Source organism: Telopea speciosissima, chromosome 9 (genome assembly GCF_018873765.1).
Source record: "Telopea speciosissima isolate NSW1024214 ecotype Mountain lineage chromosome 9, Tspe_v1, whole genome shotgun sequence".
In the NCBI taxonomy this organism is placed as follows: Eukaryota; Viridiplantae; Streptophyta; class Magnoliopsida; order Proteales; family Proteaceae; genus Telopea; species Telopea speciosissima.
The window spans coordinates 51,377,523-51,401,111 of NC_057924.1; the positions used below are offsets into that span (position 1 = coordinate 51,377,523).

Below are 23,589 nucleotides of genomic sequence, written 5' to 3' on the forward strand. Positions count from 1 at the left end.
CTCGTCGAGGAGTGATGAGTTCAATGTCCTCAGTTTCGATCGAAAAGTAACCTTTTGATGATGAGGGAGAAGGAGCTTCCTTTCCCGATGACCAAGTAGCTTTAATTTCAAAAGTGATGTTTACTCGCACGAGGCCTTCCACTCGTTCCCAAATTTGAGGTGTGAATGCAAAAACAACACAAAGAATTGGTGAAAAATGATGATAGATCTCATCATCAGAAATCTCTCTCCGACCTCTACGTACATTATCATGAAGTGTTCCCTGCATATAAAGAGGGAATGGAATAATTTACCTCTTTGGGTTCATAAATACCCTCCTAGGTTTTAGTATTTTCTAAAATACCCTTTAAAATCCTATTTCCTTGGCTGCCAGCCTAGCTTGTATGTTCTGCAGCAAAATTTCGTCGGCTCTACTCTAGAAATTAAGTTCCATTTATTAAAGTTAATGAGAGAGAGAAAGATAAGATTTAAAAAAAAAATGATGACAGACCTGCCCATGTATCTTCCTCGTTGTCTTTGTTAATTTACAACAACCCTGCGCATCCATTTCTGACAAGGATACTGTTCCTTCGAGACCGTGAATTTCCTCTATGTTTTCACAGTTACTGATGTCTATTTTTCTCAAACTTTTTAGGTTTGATAAATCCGAAAACTTCCGTAATTTGTGGCAATCCCACAATTTCAACTTTATCAAGTCTCGTGTTCCATGGAGCCCTTGTATTTCCTCTAGTTTTCACAATCACCAAGGTTCAATTTCCATAAATTTTTGAGGTTTGACAAATTCAGTAACTTCGGTAATTTGTCACATTTCCACGCTTCCAACACTTCCAAGGATTCTGTTCCTTCGAGGCCATGAATTTTCTCTATGTTTTCACAATAGCTAATGTCCAACTTCCTTAAATTTCTGAGGTTTGACAAATTTGGTAACTCTCTTAACTTGCGGCAGTACACTAATTCCAACCTTTCCAATGGTTCTATACCTTCGAGGCCATGAATTTCCTCTAGGTTTTCACAACACTCTAGGGTTAATATCCTCAATCTTTTCAGGTTTGACAAATCCGGTAACTTCCTTAGTTTGGGGCAATACATAACATTCAACTCTTCCAAGGATTCTGTTTCTTCGAGGCCGTGAATTTCCTCTAGATTCTCACAATAACAGATGTGTAATTTCAACAATATTTTCAATTTAGACAAATTTGGTAATCTTTCCAATTTTCCGCATTCATGAAGTATTAAATTCTTCAGCCATTTCAGTTGTGATAGATCTGAAATTACCGGCAGTGAAATGCAGTACTCAACTTTCAGTAGAGCTAAAGAGGAGGGAAGCCCCGAGAGAGATTCAAGGTTTATGTAGCCTGCCAAACATAGCTCCTGAAGCTGAGAAGGAAAACCAGTCATGTTGTTTAATGGTAGTGGTAGATGCCTCCTGTTGTATGCCATAACATCTGTACCCATTCTTAACACCTCTAAGCTTGAGATGTTTGAAAAATCATTTGGTAACTCCAAAATCATAGTATCTTCCAGGTCTAAGTGAAGCAAACTCTTCATTCTACCCATCGATGTTGGTAGCCTCACTAGCTTATGGCAATTTGAGGCATTTAATTCCTTAGTGTTCTCTAACTGCCCTACACCATCAGGCAATTCTTCAATTTTTGTCCTCCTTATCGAAAGTGTTTTCAAATGTGTTAGTTCACCTATGGACGTAGGCAACTTGTTGAATGACTTACAATTATCGAGAATAAGACTTTTGAGAGAAGCCATCTGACAAATACTATCTGAGAGCTCCAAAAGATATACGCAGCTCGTAAGATCCAATCTCCGCAAACATGGAAACCATGAGAAGAAGTTGGGAGAGACAGAGAGATCCCAGCAACTACTAAGAATAAGAACCGTCAATTGTTGGAACACCTGAAAAACAAAGAAATGAAATAAAATTACACTCTTCATTCAAAATTTGACAATTAAACAAGTGAAAAAAGAAAAAGACAATTGTACTATACCTTATTATTAATTTGAGGTATATCATTCCAAGCTAATTTGATTTTACTTTGTGATAAATCGAGATGAACTAGTTCCTCATGACAAAAATTGGCTTGTAGAATTGTCGAAGGGCAACCGTGCCAACAGAACCATCTTAATTTAGAAGGAAGATGCGAAAAATCATCAATGCGGTCAAATTGAGAAAGATAGAGAAATCTTAAATTGGGCATCTTCACAAATTCTTCACCATGGAATATTCTATCTTTAACATGCTCGTCAAGGATGATACCTTCAACCATTTGAGTTCCCTACAGCCCAATAAACAAAAAAAAAAGTCTTCCAAGTAAATAACATTTGATATGCACACAAGGAGTGACAGCCCATATTAGAATTAAATGGTTATTTATAATAAAAAAGTGAACAAGAAAAAAATGTCTATTACCGTGTCTTTTTTGAATATATTTGCAATCTCATCAGGAAACCATATTCTAGTAAGTTTGGTGGGGTTCATAGCACTCTCTTTCAAGACATTTCTCATTCCCATATATCGTAGTTGATCATGCATCTTCAATCTTTTCACTGTATTCACTGGCCAATGCAAATCATCATCGACAATCTTTAGGAGGTTCTTACGAGTGAGTTCTTTTATGAAAGCTATTGCCCGCAACCCACAAGCTTTCCATATTGAAATTGCTTTTTCTTGTTTCCATCCATTGAAATGACATGCAATATCAAGAAATATAGTTTGCGCATGAGGACTTAGTTTCTTGTAACTTATCATCAATCTGTCAAAGACCTCCTCTTCATACCTTTGTATTTCCATGCCTGAGACCTTGTTGTTACTAATATCTTTCAATCCTTTTAATACATATTTCCATTCTTCTTCATCATTTCTATATAAATAAGAACCCAACACCTCTAGAGTTAGGGGTAACCCACCAGCAAGCTTTACGATTTCATGTGAAAGCTGCTTATATTTTTCAAGAGGTTCATCCATTGAAAAGGCATGCAAACTAAAGAGTTGAAGAGAATTCTCAAAACCTAGTTCTTCAGGCTTGTGTATTTTGATATCTTTATCAGCTCTATGTCCATTTAAACTCTCATCATATCTAGTTGTTATGATGATCCTGCTTCCTTCACCAAACCAATTGATTCCACCAGCCAATGCATCAAGATGTTCATGATGGTCCACATCATCAAGAATAAGAAGAATTTTTTCTCTCTTAAGTCTGCATTCAATCAATTTTTTTCCTTGAGAAACAATGCTTATGTTGTCGTCGATGTTCAAGGTATCTTTAAGAAGTTGGTTTTGCAATGAAACTAAACCCTGATTTCCTTTTGATGCTTCTTCTCTTACACCTTCAAGAAAGCTACTCCCGTTAAATTTTCTGCGGATGTGATTATAGACAAACTTTGCCATAGTTGTCTTCCCCAAACCGCCCATGCCACATATTGCCACAAATCGCACATCATTGGAATCAAGATCTAATTTAGAAAGTAGTTCATCTCTGTAGCGTTCTCTTCCAATAGGGTGTTTACATTCAAACAAGGTGGTGCGACTTAGTAGTTCTCTCGAAACCATTTGAACAATTGACTGAACTAAATTTAATTGCTCCCTGCAATTTTTCATGTTAAAAGGGAAATCTCAACAATAAGTAAAAATTTGTAAACCTATAGTACAGAAAATAAGGAGATTACTCAACTTTTGATGGAATAAAAAAAAAAATAAAAAAGGTGAAGAACTAACAATGAGAATTAAGTATGGATACAAATTGAGAAATCGAATGTTGTCTATGGAGAAAAGGAAATGGTGGGCTGGTATTTTTTATTATTCACGTTTGTTTCACAAGTGAGCTATACATATCATCTAATAATGCATGCCAAATCATAATGAGGATCGAAATTGATAGATATTGGTCCTCATGTAGAAAGAAAACAACATCAACCTTTGGTAGACCAAACAACATTGGCTATGTCGAATCGAGAAAGAAAATAGACACGAGATCAACAATAGATTGTATTGTCATGTTTATATGATATATTATACTATAAGTTGTTCAAACTTACTTTGTTTTGGAAAACTAAATGCGGTATTTTTTTTTTGGGGGGGGGGGGGGGGAGGAAGGGATGATAAAAATCCTCTCCAATTCTTTGATTTGGCAATTCCTGGCAATACCACCTTCCCTGCGCGACACGTGGTGTAACAAGATCCTATGGTGGAGATTAGTTTACACCATTTCATGATCCACAACCTGATTTGGAATATGGATCAGGGTTAAACCCAAAAACGTGGTTTCCTAGAAAAAAAAAAAAAAAAAAAGCGCCGAGGGGAGGAATTGAAATTAGTTTCAAACCCGATGTTCTCTCTCCCTCTCTCTATAGGTTCATCTCCTTCCTCCTTCCCATTCCACTTGCAGCAATGGGTACCTGTAGCCTTCTGCGCTTGTTGAGAGAGCTCATGGAAATGGAGTGAGTTATTCCTTTTTTTTTTTTAATCTATATTGTTCTTTAAATCTTTTTCGCTGGATGAATTTCTGGGGTGGATATTGTTTTTGTCTGGTTGTTTTTAATCTATATTGTTTTGTAAACTTTTTTCACTGGCCTTCTATTTGGTTTCTCATATTCTGATTCTTCTTTGGATTCATGAGGTCTGGTTGGTTTATGTACTTCCCTCCTGTGTTTTTGTTATTCTTAGGTTTATTTTCGTCTTTCATATCTCTCTAGCTGCCTATTTTTGTTTTTTTTTTCCGACCCAGCTACTGTTTTATTAGGATGGTTGTGAATAGTTTCACTTTGTGCTTCGTGTTTTCTGTTTTGTTCATTAGTCTTCTTTGGTCCTGATTTGTGATGGAGATTGGAATCCCGCTGAAGTGAAATTGTAGAGGTTGTTGGGATTCAGAGGATGGAATATGATAATGTGGTTCTGGAGCACCTCTACTACTTCTCAAAAAATTTCTTGTATTTACTCTTGCATCAGTTAGTGCCCAGGAATCTGTTAATAAAAAGGGGAATTTCTCCCTGTACAATTTCCCTTCAGAATTGGAAATGAATTATTACTTGGAGGGGAGGGGGGTAGTGGTTGAAAAATTTATCCTTGGCATAGAAGGAGGAAGGAGATGATCCGATAGAGAGAGGGACAGGGAACATCACGGTTTGAAACTAATTTCCCCCTTCTGTTCTTTTTTTTTTTTTTTTGTTGTCATTTTTGGGTTTAACCCATGATCCATATTTCAAATCATAGTTGTCATGGCGTCTTGGCGCTGGAGAAATGGCCATATCGACCTACGCCATGGCGTCTGTTTCCCTAAATTAATATCCTATTTTACCCATGCTCTCACCATTCGGTTCCCAGCAGAATTTTGGGGCTATTTCTCCTAGGTCTTGGCGATTCATCCTTCTAAACCTTTGGCTCAGCCCCTTTCAACATTGAGGCTCCATTGCACATCAGACCTGCACTTCCATTACTACCGTCAAATTTGGTTCAGTTCCATCGATCCCTTGGTTGCAAGTTCTTTCAATTAGATTCTTGGTGCCCTTGAGAGAACAAGTTGTGGCGACTCTTGCCTGAAGCTTCATATCGATTGGGTTCTTACGAGGAAGGCCCACCTTCGAAATAACTTTCATTCTGCCATTGGGTTATGGTTCCTTCTTTGGCTGAGGAGTTGTGAGGTTGAAAAAGACTGAATTCCTCTGTATTTTGTTTCTCGATTTTTTATCTATCAAAACCCATTTTCCTTAGTTCCTAACATTGTCTTTTTCTTTTACTTTTATTCCCACCATCTATTATTTTCCATTTTGTTTCGAGTATACACTTTACCCATCAAACGTGCTATCCCATTTCCTGGTTTATTTTCTTTATTAAATTGATTTCCATTAATTATAATTTTGCCACTCCTTTAAAACTTCAGATTAATTACAATTCTGCCATTACTCCTTTAAAACTTTAGATTAATTACAATTCTGCCATTACTCCTTTAAAACTTTAGATTAATTACAATTCTACCATTGCTCTTATAAATCTTGATTTATCTTTTAGTTTGCCATTCAACTTTGCCATTCAACTTTAGATTTAATTACAATTCTGCCATGATCGACATGATCGTCATGGCGGGCAGCGTGTCAATATATCGATCAGACACCCTCCACCGATTTGGATCACCGTGACACCGTGACAACTATGTTTCAAATCGGATTGTGAATCATGAAATTGTGTAAACTAATCTCCACCATAGAATTTTGTTACGCCATGTGTCATGCAGGGAAGGTGGTATTGCTAGGAATTGCCAGGTTAAAGAATTGAAGAGGATTTTCCGGGGGGAGGGACCTAGTAGTTCTTATTTGATAAAAGTCAGAGAATAAGCTACTTAAGGAAGGTACCGTACCCAATACCGGATACTGTCAATCTATATCCAATGGACTTGGAACCTTAAATCCGTACCCAAGAGAAAGGTCCAATAGCTTAGTGGATTAAAAGAACTGCTGATTTCGTATGTATATACTATATTCTAACAAAATCACATATTTATAAAAAATAAATGGCAGATGTGATATGTATATATACATTGTTAATACATCTAACCGATCCTAAAGAAGAAGAAGAAGATAAGCCCCTAAGATAAAAAAGAGATACATGAAGACTACTTGCTTAGCTAGGAGAGTAAGACTTACTCGGTGGTTGCGTTCCCCTTGAGAGTGTATCCCTTTAATTCTCCCACCTTTCAAAGCATTCTTCCAACTCTCTAGGTCAGCTGGATTATACTTCTTTTGGCTTAACATGGATTCTATGTTAAAACTTCCGGTGAGAGGTCGAACATCCCGTGGCTCAACATCAATGAATACTGGAAGAATGAATTGACCCTTATTAGATTCATGGCATTTCCATATCTCAGCAAGTTCCAAGAGACAATCTTTGCTATCTGCATAGTTTTGAGAGATGACAGGAATCGAGATATCAGACCTTTTAATTGCTTCTAGAAGCGAGGAGCAAATCTCATATCCTACCCAGAGTTTTTCACTATCTATGTAGGCTTCGATTCCATCTTTTCTAAGAGCGTAGTAAACTAGACTGGCAAAATTTGGGCGAGTATCTGAACCTCTGAAATTAATAAACACATCGTAAGAAGATGAAGTACTTCTATGAGCCCGTGATGAAGCCATGAAATTTAATTGCAGAAGTTGCAGAGATGGTTTTGGAGCTCTCTTGTTTTTTGTATACCACTAGGAGTGAAGGATGATAAGCATAAAAAGGCAAAAATCTCTACCCTGATCATTCACAACCACAAATGGGTTGATTAGAGACAGCTAGCTCATAGGGGACATGTTTTCTTTGAAATTTGACTTTTTGGAGATGTTGTTGTGAAATCCGAAACCAATCCGGATTGGGCTTGATCGGACATATTTGTCCTTGTTTGGTTTGAAAAATTGAAGTTGATAAATTCAGGTTCACACCGAGAGGAAGTGAATTAGGGTCACAACAAATTTTCTTCCAATCTTTAACAAATACCGCACTGGTGATGTTTTCTTAATTACAATTCAAGATTGATCGGGGCAGTCCTGTAATTATCAATCACACATACACGTCCACCACATACCACAATGTCGCTGGGTCTACCAGACAGTGTCCCTCCACTCTGCACAATACATAGTTCAAATATATATTGAAAATAAGTGCGAGACAGAACACCAGACATACGTGGTTCGGCCAGAGTGCCTACGTCCACAGAGGAATACCCGTATTGGGTTTCGTATTCCCTCAATACACTACTCAAATTTTGATGGCTACAACCACCTAGGAACTCCCAATCTCTGCTTCAATTTGTGCAATCACACAAACAATGGCAACTACCCCAATTTCTATGCAAACCCCCACTTGATAGAGTTACAATAATTAATAACAAATAATAGAACCAAATCCCCCCAATACAATGGTCCATATTGGCTTACAATAAAACTAGGGTTTTTTTTCTTCCAACTAAACATGCAACGTAGAAACTCATAATGGAGATTTACAATCAAGGATTACTTCTTGCAGGATAGTCCAGCAACCAACAGCACCTCTGGAATGATTTCAGAACATTGCACGTTTCCCCACGAGTATAGAAATCGAGAAAACGGTCCCTTCTTGCTCTTTCGTGCACACAGATTTTTTGCAGGTTTTTTTTAATATTTTTCCACTCCAGGGACGTTCTCCTCTTCTCTGTGAACGCAACCCAATTTTTGGATCACAATGCAGAGTCCGAATGAGTGAGATACAACTTTCTGAAGTTGGATGCTCCAAAATTGAAAACTAGTGGCAAATTCGTAAATATAAGAAGATTCTCGTGACAGTCCACGCGTAACGAAGCCGATTGAAGAGTCGGTTGACATTAATAGCACCTGATGACATCAGCATGATGTCACCACCTTTTAGAAAGCTCTTTTCACTTTATTTTATCGATAAGAATATTCCATAAAATATTCTATATGCTTTTAACTTTAAATCAAGGGAAAAAGTTCTATGTCCGGGAGTGTGGTCTATGCCAGCACTCCCATGAGTCTATCTCTCTCCTCCCCATGTGAAAAGACACCAATGCCCCCTTGTTTTAAGGAAGAGAGAGATAGACACATGGGAGTGCTGGTGTAGGCCACACTCTCGGACAGAGAACTGCTTCCGTTAAATCAATTAGAGACCTCCATATGGAATCTTCTATAAACTTGCATACACTAGCGATGCACTTGATTAGGGCCCCTGCTGATACACCTGAAGATGCTTTTCCATGTAGGTGTACTGTATGGAAATAAATGCACCTACTCAATGAATGAGCTTGCATTGGAATCAAGAGCGCACATTACCGTAGATCTAGAATCAAGTGCGATTAAGCAAATCCGACGGTCAAAAACATTCTGAAGTTTTATAAATTTAATAGTAAATGACTGGCTACAGAATGCTCAGTAATTTCAAGCAAAAAAATTTGGCTAAGTATGAGAAGGAGTGTCCTTCCCCAGATTCACTTTGATTTCGCGCGACGACGCGAAAAAAATTGTAACTTCCTCGTCCAACATTGAAATGACGCAAAATTAGTTGCGTTGGAATGATGATTCGATAAAATATAATTCTTGAGAAGAGTTCTTCACCCAGATCTGCCATTAAACCTTCCAAAAATAGCTTTAAAGTGGACTACACTATGCAATCCTTTGAAATCACAACTTTTGATGTATGATGCCTTCACTTGCTGCTTCAGGCCTTTGCCAAACACTTTATACAAACCCAATAGACTGCCAAAAGTCAGCGTCCATGCTCGGACATAGCTGAAACCTTGCCAAATGACCAAACTACCCTTGACACTCTGTAGAGGCCTATTTGACCATTCCAGCTCTGCCAAATCACTGGTAGTTGCTGCCACACACAACTATGATCAACTACGTTACTAACAATGACAACACAGCTCTAGAACACTTCAATTTCCCAACAATCTCCCCCTTTAGAATTGTTGGCAACCCACTTCCATATAACACCAAATAGCGAACCAATGACATACTCTGAGCCGTACACATAGATTCTTCTCCCACTTTGACAACAAATACAAAGGGTGACTCTCCCTGCATTGAAGCTCCCCCTATAGTAGTGCCCATCGCATCTTTCCAATCCTATAGATGAAAAACAAGGATGCCCATGCATACACTCCCCCTGCACCAGTACTACCTATTGTGCATGTGGAGTCAACACTCCAAGCTTGGTCCGCAGCCCGTCAAATGTCTCTTTTGGAAGCGGTTTGGTAAATATATCGGCCACTTGGTCCGTAGTTGGAACAAATTCTAACTTCACCTCATTGGTCATCACTTTCTCTTTCAGGAAATGATACCTGATGTCTATATGTTTGGTCCTTGAATGTTGCACTGGGTTCTTAGAAATGTTGATGGCACTCATATTGTCACACATGATAGCTATCGGATCACTGCTCTCAATGCCAAAGTCTGCCACTTGACGTTGCATCCAAATAACTTGTGTGCAACTGGTTACCGCAGCTATGTACTCGGCTTCTATTGTCGATAGTGAAACCGATTCCTATTTCTTGCTGTGCCATGCCACCAAACTGTTACCCAAATAAAAAGCACCCCCACTAGTGCTCTTCCTATCATCTATGCTCCCAGCCCAATCTGCATTCGAAAAGGCTGTAAGTGTGAAATTCTCCATCCTTATCATCCACATAGACTATAAGTAGAGTAACCTTGTCACCAACTCGTCTGATGAACAAGGTGTGATCAGCATTGCTCTGCTTATAACCTGCTGAAATCATAGCCTTATGAAATCTGCCGAGCCAGGCCCTAGGTGACTGCTTCAACCCATAGAGAGCACGTTTCAGCTTACAAACTTTGCCCCTAGTCCTATCATCAGGGAAGCCTGGTGGAATGTCCATATATACCACCCAAGATTTGCAGCACAAGATAATAACACCCTAATAATGTTGAGCTTTGCCACTAGTGCAAAGGTCTCCTGGTAGTCAACTCCATAAGTCTGAGTGAACCCCTTTGCAACCAGACGGGCCTTATACCGATCCACTGAACCATCAGCCTTCTGTTTGACTATGAAGACCCATTTAGATCCCACTGGTTTTTTCCCTGGAGGAAGAGCCACAAGATCCCACGTGTTTTTTTTGTGTAGTGCTCTCATTTCTTCCAACATTACAGCCTTCCACTTTCCATTTGTATATGCTTCTTGCCAATTTTTTGGAATAGAGATAGAAGAAAGAGAGGATACAAAAGCACGAAAAGAAGGAGAAAGAGAACTATACGAAACAAAGCGAGATATGGGATGTAAAGTGCAAGTCCTAGTACCTTTGCGATGAGCAATAGGTAGGTCAGAAGGAGAGGGATTACTAGGAGATGAAGAATCCAGGTCTGGAGCCGACAATTGGATGGATTTTGGTGCTACTGTGGGTTGCAACTGCCGTCTGTTGGATCTGTCCCTTGTATAGGTGATGATGTTGGAGTTGTCGTCGATTCTCTACTGAAATTCACCAATAGTCCTCTAGACTGGAGTCAGCTCCCCATGAATAGGGACATTGTCAACACTATTTTCTATGGTCTCCCCCTGTACAGGATTCCCATTAGGTGAGGGAGGAACAGCCAGAGGAAGTGGGGCATCCAAAGTAGGCTGGGGAGTAGCCGTGGGTGGTGGTAAAGTAGGCTGGACAGTAGCCTGAGGAACCTCTGGTAGAGGAATCTCAAAAGGCACATCTTCACTAGAACTCTCCCCCTGAAGAGGTGGCGAAGAATAGTAAGAAAGGCATGGAAAATAACATCCATACTAACCACGGTACGGCGGGAAGGGGGATGGTAACACTTGTAACCTTTCTGGGTCAGAGAATAACCCAAGAAAATACAGCGAAGGCCCCGAGGTTCAAGTTTGCCAGGAGATCTAATATCCCTAGCATAACACACACCACCAAACACCTTGGGGGGCACAATAAAGGAGGAATGGCCCAGCAAAACATCAAAGGGGCTATGAGACTGAAGAACCCGAGAAGGTAGCCTATTGATGAGATAGGCTGCAGTGAGGACCTCATCCCCCCAATATTGAGATGGGACATTCCTCGCAAACATCAAAGCCCTGGCCATCTCTAACAAGTGGCGATTCTTACGTTCCGCCACACCATTTTGGGCAGGGGTATCAACACAACTAGTTTGATGAAGGATGCTATAGTCAGCAAGATACTTTTGAAATTGGGATTCTGTATATTTCGTTCCATTATCACTTCTCAATACTTTGAGAGTAGCCTGGAACTGAGTTTGAACCATCTTATGAAAATACTGAAAACATAAAAAAACTTGATTTTTCGTATGCAAAGATACACCCATGTATGCCTAGAATGACAATCTATGAAAGAGACAGACCAACGATGGCCAGAAATAGACGGTTTGCGACTAAGGCCCCAAACATCAGAATGCACCAAATTAAAACAAAAAGAACTCCTTTTATTAGAAATGGGATAATTTGAACGTGTCTGTTTGGCCAGAACACACGCCTCACAAAAAAAGTCATCCTTAGTACGAAGGGTGACCAAACTAGGAAATAAATGAGCTAAAATTCCTAAAGGGGGGTGACCTAACCTAGAGTGCCATTGGTAGAGTTCAGAAGAGACCATGGAGTTCTGGTGTAGCAGAGAAGGCAATGGGGGTAGAGAGAAGCGACCATCATCAAGCAGGTACAACCCACCATGCACTTTACCCAATCTAATCGTCTTCCCAGAGTCCAGATCCTGAAACACACAATGAGATAGAAAGAAAGTGACTTTGCAGTTAAGATCACGAGTAATACTACTAATAGAAAGAAGGTTAGTAGTAAAGTTAGGAATGTGTAAAACAGAAGACAAGGGAAGAGAAGAAGTGCAGTTGATGAGTCCTTCTCCAGAAATGGCAGAAAGGGAACCATCAACCACCTTGACCTTGTCTTCCCAGAAGTGGGGGAATATCTGTGAAACAAGCTAGAAGAACCGGTTATATGATCTGTAGCTCCAGAATCGATGATCCAAGGATGGGAAGCTACAGAAGCACAATGACCCCCAAATGCAATACCTGACCGGGCAAAGTATGAACCTGAAGGAGCAGAAGAGCTGGCAGGAGCTGATGTAGTAGAGGCAGCAGTAGCAGAAGACCTGAGCATACGTAGGAGTGCCTGTAGATCGTCCTAGGATAGACCAGTGTCAGTAGCAGGGGCTGCAGTAATAGTTTCAGACTGATGGGCCGTGGTCTTTTGCTTTGTTGTTGTCTTGGCAGCCTGTTTTGCTTCAAAGTCAGTCAGTTTCCCATGAAGCTTCCAACACTTCTCCTTGGTGTGATAGGGTTTGTGACAGTGCTCACAAACAACAGTCCCTGTGGTAGAATCACCAAGAGAAGCAGTACTACTAGGTGCAGGAGTAGCAGGGGCAGCTGCCTTTAGAGCTGATCTGTCAGTTACAGGGTGGTGCAACATGGCAGCCCGACGGTTCTCCTTAGAGGACACCAAGGCATAAGATTGTTCAAGTGTGGGAAAAGGCTTATGGCCCAACACTTGAACACGAATCTGATCATACTCCACATTTAAGCTAGCCAAAAAATCGTAGACTCTAATCTTGCCCACATGCTTCTTATAGGAGGCAATTTCAACAGCGGAACTTGGGTGAAAGTTAGAAAAGTGATCCAACTATTGCCAAAGGCTACATAAAGTAGCATAATATTTAGAGACAGTCAAATCTCCTTGAGTAGTGTGCAGGACCTTCTTCCTGAGTTCATAGACCTGGGCATCATTGCCAAACTGTCCATAGGTTTCCTTGCAAGCAGCCCAAATCTCTGCAGCTGTGTCAAGAAGAAGAAAATTATGCTGCAGTTTTGTAGTCATAGAGCCAATGAGGTAGGACATAAGAACTCCATTGTTGGTCAGCCACCTATCTCGAGCAGTTTCAATCTCAGTTGGCATAACACTGGTGCCAGTAATATGACCAGTAAGGCCACGGCCAGCAATGGCAAAGGAAGCTGACCGAGACCAAAGTAAGTAGTTAGTGCCATCCAACTTGATTGGATTAGGAGTAAAAGTATGATAATCAGATTTGTTGTGTCCATCACCAACAGTAGTAGCAGTCAAATCCACTGAGTCACCCATGAAAGCAGTAGAGAAGCCCAATCACAGAGAGAGGCTGTTACAAAGAAAACCCCATAAAAACCTACAGTTTAAGGGTTGATAACTGGAGGAGAATTCCCTGATAATGATATAATATGAACCCCCAAATAGCAGCAACAGCAGCAAAGTGGATCCCTTGGATTGATTTTTCTAGAGTTTAAAAAACCCTGAAAGAGCTGAAATCGATGTAAGGGAAAAAAGGAGAACAAAACCGTTGTAGATGGATAAAAAAATAGGATATAATAGTCTTCTAATAATGCTAAAATACCTTGCCAAAAAACAACAGCAACAGAAATCTGCAAACCCTAGATCGATATTGGTCAGGGTTTTGAAAAAAACCCTGGAATGCTGAAATCGACAAAGGGTGGAAGATGCCCAAAACCTAATCTGTTGCAGGTCCAACCAAGGTTGAGTGTTGCTTTATCAATAGAGAACAAGCCTTCAAAAACTCAGAATCAATCGAAGTCACCAGCCCCTAGATCGATAGTTGTCAGGGTTTTAGAAAAAACCCTGTTTTTGAGAAAAAATCGATCTTAGGGGGTCTTGAACTGATCTGATGATAGGAATAGATGTCGGCCTGCTGCAATTCTTGGTCTTCAAAGGGAGGAGTGATCCCTTGTAGCAAAGATGGAAACAATCCTAAAAAAACTGAAGAAGCCAAATATCGCAGACAGCCAATGGTCCCTATCGAGCAGGAAATCAAATCATAAAAAAAGAGGTAATGGAGGGCAGCAACTAGATCTTGTAGATCACCTCATTAGTGCTGCCCTAGTGGGAGAATGAAGAGCAAGGGAAGAGAAGGCATCAACCAAGAAGAAATAGAAAGGAAGGGCTGAGCTCGAGAATGGAAGAGGAGGGAAAGGGGGGAAGGTCCCTAATTCGAGATTTGCTTTGATACCTGTAGACACTGAATTTTTTCACCCCCGGCAATGATGACAACAGGACATGGACAAACATCGGTATCTCTCTCAAGAAGGACTCTTGTCTCTACATCTGAACCAAATCACCCTAAACATCCCTAAAATGGCTTATCAGACCCTTTTACTAAACGTTGAATGAGGTACTTGATTTCTATGGCGTCATGAAGGGGTGTGACATCAGTCTGCTGACGTCACCCACGGCGTCGTGGAGGGCTTATCCGGCCAAGGGTGAGGGTCCCCCCTCCCTATAAATAGGAGGGTCCCCCTCCCTCATTTCGAAAGCTTTTCTTGGGTAAGGAGACCCTCCAGGACTTGTTTTGCCCCCTTTTCACCCTCTTTTTTCCCCGTCTTTCCCTCATGAGTATATGAGTGAGTGGAGTTCTTCGACGTGGGTAGATCCTTTGGTTACCCATCCAAACATAGAGCGATTCTTCTCTTAGGTATTGTTATCCCATCAGTGTACGAATAACGAAAAACCCCCTTCACAGCCGTTATTCTGTCTGTATACAGATAACGAGAATCTCTTATATAACCATTACTCTGCCCGAAGTCTTAGTGACAAAACTCATCTCGTATAGCCTCGTTCTGTCTGACAAGAGAGAGACAAGCCGATCGTCCGTCTCCACCTGAGCCTTGGGACATCACATATTTTGCACTTGGTGCGCTTTCAGTTATTTCGTGTATTTCTTGACAGGTATCTGTATCTTTCCTTCTTATTATTTTTGGCATAATATAGACAATTAAAGTAACTCGTTTTAGTGTATATGGTAAATGATTTTTCCTTCTTTGTCATGATTAGTGCATTATAACTTAGCTTTACATGTTAGTATAGGATACATTATTAAGAGAGAATATGCGAAAACCAGCATCTAGTAGAAATACCGGTTTATCTGGGCGAGGTGGGTGCCTAACACCTTCCCACCCTCGTAACCTGACTATTTACCCTGAATCTCTGACCAGACCATATGAAATCACGTAGCCCTTTCCGCTAACCCCGGATGGGGATACGCCCATTGGGTCATAGGCCCTAACCTTAGGTGGCGACTCTATTTCTTTATAAAGCATGATCCCAATCCCCATGATTATATATCGGAACAATACGCCGTTATTCATCGAAGCCAATCCTTGTAGCCATAAGGCTGAGGAACCCTTGTCCCGAGGACCACAATACTTACAATACCATGTTAACAGACCAGAACTAGGCTGAATGCTTGGATGATTTAGTCACCCCAAGCATACTCTTATTTATAAGGATGATAAAATAATAAAATCTGTACATAGGCGATGTGGGACTAAACCACATACACAAAACAGTAAAATAACAAGGAAAAAGTCCAGAATACCCCCATGGTATTCTGGCCTATATATCAACAGTTTGTTCAGAGTCAATGTGAAACTCACCAATTCTTGTTTTTTAGACCATAAGTTCGGACAACTAAACATAACTCTAGAATTTTTGTTTATTATCTTCAATATTGGCCTTTTTATTTCTTCTTAGATTTAGACCAACCATAACCTTAGTCCCTACTCAATCGAAGAAGAAGAAGAAGGAAGATATTAAATTAGAAAATACAAGAGAGGCTCGCCTTGACCAGGTTTGACTCACCTAAATCACTAAATTTTGAAAAGGGCGAGTCGAGTCGAAAAACCTAATTCTGCTATCATACTATGTATGAGAAACTATCATGCTATCAGGCTACTTCGAAATTGCGCCCAAACACAAGAAGGAAGGGCAAAATGATTCCCTCGCCCAAACCGCCGGTGCCCACCACCTGTTTAATTTGTTTTCTCTCCCACAGACCTCGCTGCATTTCATATCCACCACCATCAAATTGGGGAACCCAAAATAATGGACCCCACTCCAAAAAATCCAGAATTATAAAATATCCTTGGAAATGATGGACCCCACGCACAATTTCCCTAAGAACAGCAAATCTCACAAATCCAAGTACCCAGCACACGCTACAACCCCAAAACCCCGTTTTTCTCTTTTTAGCTTGATTGGAGTTAGGGTTGATTCGAGCAAACATCAACTTTGATTTTCTTAATCTAGCCTCCAATCTCCATCATCATAGCAAGCATGGGTAATCGCTAAACACAAACTACTAGATTCATTCAGATTTGTGAATACCATATATCAATTCAAAAAAAAAAAATTAGAGATAAAATAAATGCTAACTAATGAGATGATTACAGTAGTTTCCACTTCCTAGTTCCTAATTCTCAGACTTCAGGGATCTTAAAGGTTAAAACCCCCAAATTGAATCATTATTACTAATTTTCCATTTTCATCTCAATAATGAGAAATGCTCTTCTTCATCATCTATCTGAGAGAGAAATCTTTGAGCAGCTTCCGAACCTGCTCAAGCGTCACGAACAAAACCATAGTAAAGGGGCCTTGCCTTGATATCGTGGGAATAAAACCCTTATACAGAGCCATTGGACCCTCAGTCCTCACTGTCTTCAAAGCACAATCCATGGCCCTGGAATAGGGCGGCTCAACCACTGCCTCCACCTTCATATTCAGCACCCTTGTCTTAATCACATCCACCGGATTCGACGCTACCGCAGCTACAAACCCAGCAGCAAAGCTCGCAGTCACATGGGTACCAAGCCCATCTTTCATCACACCATTCCCAGGTATCATCTCCTTCACCTGATCATCTGTCACAAGCTGTGATGTCGTCACGATCATGGCTCTGTTCACCGTCAATGAATGATGATCCTGTCCATCTTCGAGGATGCCCTAATGGTTTTTGAAACAGCAGCCGTGGCTGCCCCTTTTTTTTTTTTTTGTGTTGCAGGGAAGAAGGGGGTAAATCTGTCACTTCATTAAATCTTAAGGGTAATTTAGGTATTACAAAAAATTTAACCTATGATATCATCACTAAACTGACGGATAGGACCTACTTGAAAGAAATGGTACATTGCAGGGAGTGTTCAAGTAATTGTTTGAAAAGTGGAGAAGAATAAATAATTAGGCCATAGTTTAGGGGGTGTCCAAGTAATTTTCTCTATATTTAATCTCAAAAAATGGAAACATTATGGAAAGAATAAATTATAGCTGGATTCTGTAAAATAATTAAATATTTAGAAGATCCATCACACTTCTTGTACCCATGCAAACTTGTTTATGGAAAGATTTGATATAGATCTTAAAAACCAAGGAAAAATCATACCACCTCATTCATGTAAAATTTCTGTTAATTTGGTAACACCAGGATTTGGGCTGTAATTGTCCATCTTCATTGAGTATGAAATGATATATATAGATACATTACATGTAACGGCTAGCAAGATCTGTTGCCTAATCTATTGCCTAATTTAATTTTGAGAATAAAGTCGTACAATCATACTTTACATAAATAAATACAAAGATAAGAATGGAGGATGTGGCATGCGTTAGCATGATAATACTTCCCCTTAAGTTGGAGCGTGGAGATTTCGAATGCCCAACTTAGATGATAGAAACCGCAATTGGTCTTATTCAAATGCCTTAGTGAATAGATCAGCTATTTGTTGACCTGTAGCCATTTTTCTTGGTTGGATCAGGCCGGTTTGTACCTTCTCACGAACGAGGTGACAGTCTATTTTGATATGTTTCTTTCGTTCATGGAAAATCGGGTTGGCCGCAATATGCAATGCGGCCTGATTATCACAATACAGTGAAATAGGAAAGGAACAACTGAGGCCAATGTCACAGAACAAAGAAGTGAGCCATGTAATTTCACAAGTGGCATTGGCCATGGCACGATACTCGACTTCAGCAGAATATCTAGATATGGTGTGTTATTTCTGTCTTTCAAGAGACCAAACTCGAACCGAGGAGAACACAATATCTGGTGGTCAAATGTCGTGTCATCGGGTAACTGGCCCATCCCGAATCACAATAAGAATGGGGTTGAAGATCGGAAACTGCTAAAAAAAAAAGAAGCCCTGACCCGATGTGGATTTCAGGTAATGCAGTAAACAATGAGCAGCATCAAGATGCGGTTGTCGTGCTTGATGCATGAATTGACTGGGAATGTTTACTACTTGAACAATGTCAGGGTGTGTGACACTGAGATAAATCAAACGCCCCACCAGTCGTCGATAAAAAGAAGGGTCTGATAGAGGATCACCCAAGTCATTAGTGAGCTTGAGATTCTGTTCCATGGGGGTAGTTGCAAGGCGAACACCAGTATAACCACTGTCCTGAAAGATATCAAGTACATATTTCCATTGACATCAATAGAGACCCTTAGGTGAGCAGGCAACTTCAATGCCCAAAAAATAATTCAATGGTCCAAGATCTTTGATGTGAAAATTTTCATTGAGCATCGCTTGAACCTATTGAATTGATGTATCGGATCCCGTGATTACAATGTCGTTAGTCAACTTATAAGAGGAAAAAAATAGATGCACCGGCCCACCGTAATATGAATAAGTAGTGGTCAGCCTTGGAATGAGTAAAACCAGAGGTGCATAATGCCATTCAAAATTTAGAGAAACATTGGTGTGATGCTTGTTTAAGACCATATAAAGATTTATATAAACAACACACCATTGACGACCCTTTTTGGCGACAGCCTGGTGGTAGCATCATGTAGGCCTCTTCATTGAGGTCACCATAGAGGAACGCATTGTTGATGCCCATTTGATGAAGAGGCCGCCCTTGAGCAGTGGTGATAGCAAGTAAAACACGAACAAGGACAAGTTTCACCACCAGAGCATAAGTGTCATGATAATCGACACCTTCAAGGCACCTTGTAACGCTCAATAGAGCCATCCAACTTCCGCCCAATTTTGTATATCCATTTTGAACCAATTGGTTTCTTTCCCGCGAGAAGGGGAACAAGAGACCAAGTGTTGTTGGTAGTCAAAGTTATAATTTAGGATTGCATGGCTGCTCGCCATTCGACAAATTTTATAGCTTCAACAAAACTGGGAGGTTCAATGTGAGATGTAAGAGTGGTAAGAAATGTCAAGTGTGAATGTTTAAAACGATTATAAGTGAGAAAATTGTGAAAGGGATGGGGGTGAAATGAACCTGTAGCTTAAGAAGACGGTGGCCACGGAATAAGAGAGCATGCATAATCTTGTAAATAACGTGGGACTTGTTGATTTCTTTATAGCCGGGCACCGGTTTGAGGAATGGGGCTTGGTTAGGTTTGATTTTCAGGTGTATAGTTGGGACTGGATTGAGTTTGGGTTTCGGGTGTAGGAGTTGGGCTCGATTGGGTTGTAGGTGTAGTGATTGGGGTGTCATGATTGGTAGGTGTTAATGAAGTTGGAAAATTAATTAGAAAAGTAAAAATTCTGGAATCAAGAATTGTAGGTTTAAGGTATTATTGGAAAACCAGGTTTTTTTATTCTGATCCCTCCGGTCAAAATCCTGGTGAATCGACCTGGTTGATGAGGCATAAAACACCCCACCTATCAGAGGCTGCCACGTGGCCGACCCGACCTCAGTCCGAGAACCGAGTTGGGCCGAGCAGGAAATTGGGCCGCCCCATATCCGATAAGTCACCTGACAAAGCCTGGTTTGAGCGAGCTGGCCGGTAGCGGAGGCCGAGATTATACGGGTCAGCCATAGACTCCTAGCCGACCTCATGGCCGAGATCGACCTCCTCCCGGGCCGACCTCCATTGCCGACCCCACGGGCAAACCTCGTAGGCCGAGCCCTCCTCCATGGAGGCTCTCATAGCACCCCACCGGGGATCTCCGGGCCACGTCAGCACATCCCGAGAATCACGGGATAAGGACCAAACCACGATCCCAGCGCAACACGGAATCACACTCTACATGGACTTTTACCTTAATAAGAGTCCGACCCCGAAAATAACTCTCCACTCCGCTCTACGCGAGAGAACCTTCCGAAAGAAGGACTCCTACCATACTAGGACTCTCCCAGCCGTCTCATCTCCTCCTTACTCTATAAATACCCAGGTATGGAGCTCTATTCGACATCTTGCTTTTTACTACGCAGTTACGCTATCGCGTTGAAGACCTGACTTGAGCATCGGAGAGTCCTAGTCCGGAGCCACCCCGGCCCTCCTGCGCTCATTGCTTGGTTTTTGCAAGTTCATCCACGGGCGAACCAACTACCGGAGGTTTTCATACGCAACACTGGTCACACTTGGTCAGGCTGAGTCTTGTGTTTTCTGATTTATATATATATATATTCAAAAGGTTTAGCTGAACCACTTCGATAAGTAGTAAATTAGATCATAAAATCTTAGATGTTTACTAGCTAATGTGATATATTTCAGCAACAGAGAAGAGATTTCGAGGACACACGATTCATTTTACGATACAGAAAGGAATTGACTCAAAGTGAAATTCACTTTTCAATCTGGGGTCTTCTGTCTCACTTTTTGATTGATGATAAAAGAAAATAATATAATAGATTAATTGGAACTTTGTTTGAGATGGTTAGGCGGCTAGGGTCTAGGGAATAAAGAAGGGCTTTTGTGAAGTAGGCAATAGGGACGGTTGTGTTACTTTTTAGAGTCTATATAATAGATTAATAGAAACTTTGTTTGAGATGGTTAGGCTGTTAGGGTTCAGGGAATAGAGAGAGTTTTTTTGTGAAGTAGAGAATAGGGAAGGTTGTGTTACTTTTTAGAGTCTTTTAGTTTTTTTTTTTGGGAAATTTACACATACCCCCTGAGGTTTGATGAAAAGATATTTTCACACCCCAGGTTAGGAAAATTCTGCGTATCTCCCTGAGGTTTGCAAACGGTAACAGATAAGTCCATTCCGTCAGTTCATGACTAACACTGTTAAAAAGTAGACTTGAACTGACGGAATTGCCCTTAAAAAAAAAAACCTGCAACTCCTCTTCCCCAAATCGATTGGAGAAGATGAGTTACAGGTATCCCATCAATTGCTCCATCCATGGTTTCTAATGGAACATCTTCGGTGAGGTTTCGGTTTCCAGTTTTCAAAAACAAGAATTATCAAAGTCAATTAATGGTCAGCCATCAGGCGAGGCAAAAAAAATTCAAAACTTTCAAGAAAGAGAAGAGGAAAGCAATCATACCAGCAATTTTTCTAAAAGAACAGAAAAGAATTTCAAAACTTTTAAGAAAGACCAGAGGAAAGTAACCATCACACCAGCAATTTTTTGGAAAGAGCAGAAAAGAATTTTGAAATTGACCAGAAATTTTCAAGAAAGAGCAAAGGAAAGTAACAGACCGAGAGAGTAAATGTACTCCTGAAGCTTCTGGCACCAAAGCCATTGCGACTCCTCCGTCAAATGTATCTGGTGTTTGATTTTCTGTAATTTTTACAAAGAAGGATTGTTGATAGTAGCATCCGAATGTTTCTTTAGATTGTTCATGGAAATTGTTTATGATAATGGGATCCAGTCATTCCGATGCTTGAATCGAAGCCTTATTGTTGAGCAGAGAACATTTCTTTGCTCCACTATTTGTCATCTCGATTTCATAGGGGTAACCCAAGGTTCTGGAATAGCTTATTTGCGTAGGAAACCAAGAACTCCAAATTGCAGATAGATAGAGGGCTCTGATTGCCCTCAAATCAGAATCGAATCTCCCTTGGTATAGAGAGAAGGTTATCCTAGAATTTTGCACCAATTCGATTACAAATGAGTAAGATCTTGAAAAAACCCTTTCCATTCATCTATAAAGTTGAAGAAGCCTTAATCTGAATCTAGGGTTTCTGCGAAAGGAGAAGATTTTGCCGTATGCACATGGTTTTTTTTTCACTTTGTAATTGTTGATGTTGCTGCCTCATTAATTAAAGATCTGATCATATCTATTATGTTCCCTGCGGTACCATGCTCTTTATGATGCTAGTCTGCCATATTGCTGGATTTTCTTTTCGAACCCTAGTCATAAACAAGGATTACGCTGAGGCGGTGAAGACAGCGGTTGCTGAGGCGGTAAAGGCGGCGGTGGAAGCTTCAAAGTCGGTTGTAGATGCTCCAAAGGATTTGGCAGAGGTGGCGAAGACGGAGACGATGAGTGTAGTGCTAAGTTGGCGAATGTGGAGGAGGAAACAACAAAACTAGCTAAGATGCGAAGGTGGAGAAGGAGACGACCAAGATGGCGAAGATGGTATCCAATATTGCCAAACTAGATGGCGAAGATGTAGTCCGGATCACAACTCTTGTTCCTTTCTTTAATTTCTTTGTTTTTCCCCATTTATCCATGAATTAAAAGACCTTTTTAAACTTATTCTCTATAAAACCTACAACTCATCTTCCCCAATCGATTTGGGGAAGAGGAGTTGCAGGTTTTTTTTTGTAAGGGCAATTCCGTCAGTTCAAGTCTATTTTTTAACAGTGTTAGTCATGAATTGGCGGAATGGACCTATCTGTTACCGTTTGCAAACCTCAGGGGGTATGTAGAATTTTCCAAACCTGGGGGTTGAAAATATCCTTTCGTCAAACCTCAGGGGGGTATGTGTAAATTTTCCTTTTTTTTTTTAACCAGGCTCGGTGAGTTTTTCAAGACTCAGCAAAAAACACCGAATCAATGTGGACTCGGCCTGAGTCTTGTTTTTTTATTTTTTAACACAGGACGAGTCTTTAAGACTCATGACCAGGTTTCCCATTTTTTGACCCAACTCGGGCGAGTTTTTTTGGTCAAAACTTGGTTTGCCAACAATGGTATAAGGTGATAATTAAGTAGCTAGCAAATAACAACTCAGACAGCCCCAAATTTCTGGTTGAGTATAGATCTAAACATGGCTCTGATTTCCCAAAGTCTTGGAGAAATCAGATTATTGACTTAAGTTTAAATTACATATTAGTATATACTGAACTAGAATATAAAACAGAGCGGCCACTAATTTTTTTTTTGGTATCAAGCAGCAACTGATTTGATGAAACATAAATTAAACCTTGAATTGATGCTTTTGATCGCAGATTGATTGTCTCTTTCTTTACATCTCTCAGTCTCTATCTCTCTCTCTCCCTCCCTCGTAGTCTCTATCTCTTTCCCTCAATCTCTCTCTCTCTCTCTCTCTCTCTCTCTCTCTCTCTCTCTCTATATATATATATATATATATATATATATATATATATATATTATATTATTATATAAG

General features: G+C 40.3%; 2 protein-coding genes across 2 annotated transcripts; both read right to left on the reverse strand.

Annotated features, from left to right (window-relative positions):
* Positions 1-726: 726 nt before the first annotated feature.
* Positions 727-7,137, reverse strand: LOC122639035 (disease resistance protein RPV1-like). Its single transcript, XM_043831874.1, has 4 exons — positions 6,611-7,137; positions 2,423-3,596; positions 2,001-2,288; positions 727-1,908 (listed from the first exon to the last, which is right to left on the reverse strand). Exons 1-4 carry the CDS (start codon positions 7,135-7,137, stop codon positions 727-729), a joined length of 3,171 nt encoding a protein of 1,056 aa, XP_043687809.1.
* A 9,584-nt stretch (positions 7,138-16,721) lies between these two features.
* On the reverse strand, positions 16,722-19,303 carry LOC122639036 (mitochondrial 2-oxoglutarate/malate carrier protein-like). Its single transcript, XM_043831876.1, has 3 exons — positions 19,079-19,303; positions 18,571-18,729; positions 16,722-17,260 (listed from the first exon to the last, which is right to left on the reverse strand). The coding sequence occupies exons 1-3, from the start codon at positions 19,301-19,303 to the stop codon at positions 16,859-16,861; spliced, it is 786 nt and encodes a 261-aa protein (XP_043687811.1). The 3' UTR covers positions 16,722-16,858.
* Between the last annotated feature and the right edge of the window lie 4,286 nt (positions 19,304-23,589).

Excerpts from the sequence above, each read along its gene's own strand:
- LOC122639035 (XM_043831874.1), bottom strand. The coding sequence starts at position 7,137 with ATGGCTTCATCACGGGCTCATAGAAGTACTTCATCTTCTTACGATGTG. Across the intron at positions 3,597-6,610 it reads GCTAAGCAAGTAGTCTTCAT|GGAGCAATTAAATTTAGTTC; the intron begins GTATCTCTTTTT and ends GAAAAATTGCAG. Across the intron at positions 2,289-2,422 it reads ATATATTCAAAAAAGACACG|GGAACTCAAATGGTTGAAGG; the intron begins GTAATAGACATT and ends ATTGGGCTGTAG.
- LOC122639036 (XM_043831876.1), bottom strand. The coding sequence starts at position 19,303 with ATGGCTCTATTGAGCGTTACAAGGTGCCTTGAAGGTGTCGATTATCAT. Across the intron at positions 18,730-19,078 it reads GCCAAAAAGGGTCGTCAATG|GACAGTGGTTATACTGGTGT; the intron begins GTGTGTTGTTTA and ends GATATCTTTCAG. Across the intron at positions 17,261-18,570 it reads CACACCCTGACATTGTTCAA|GATCATCATTCATTGACGGT; the intron begins GTAGTAAACATT and ends GAAGATGGACAG.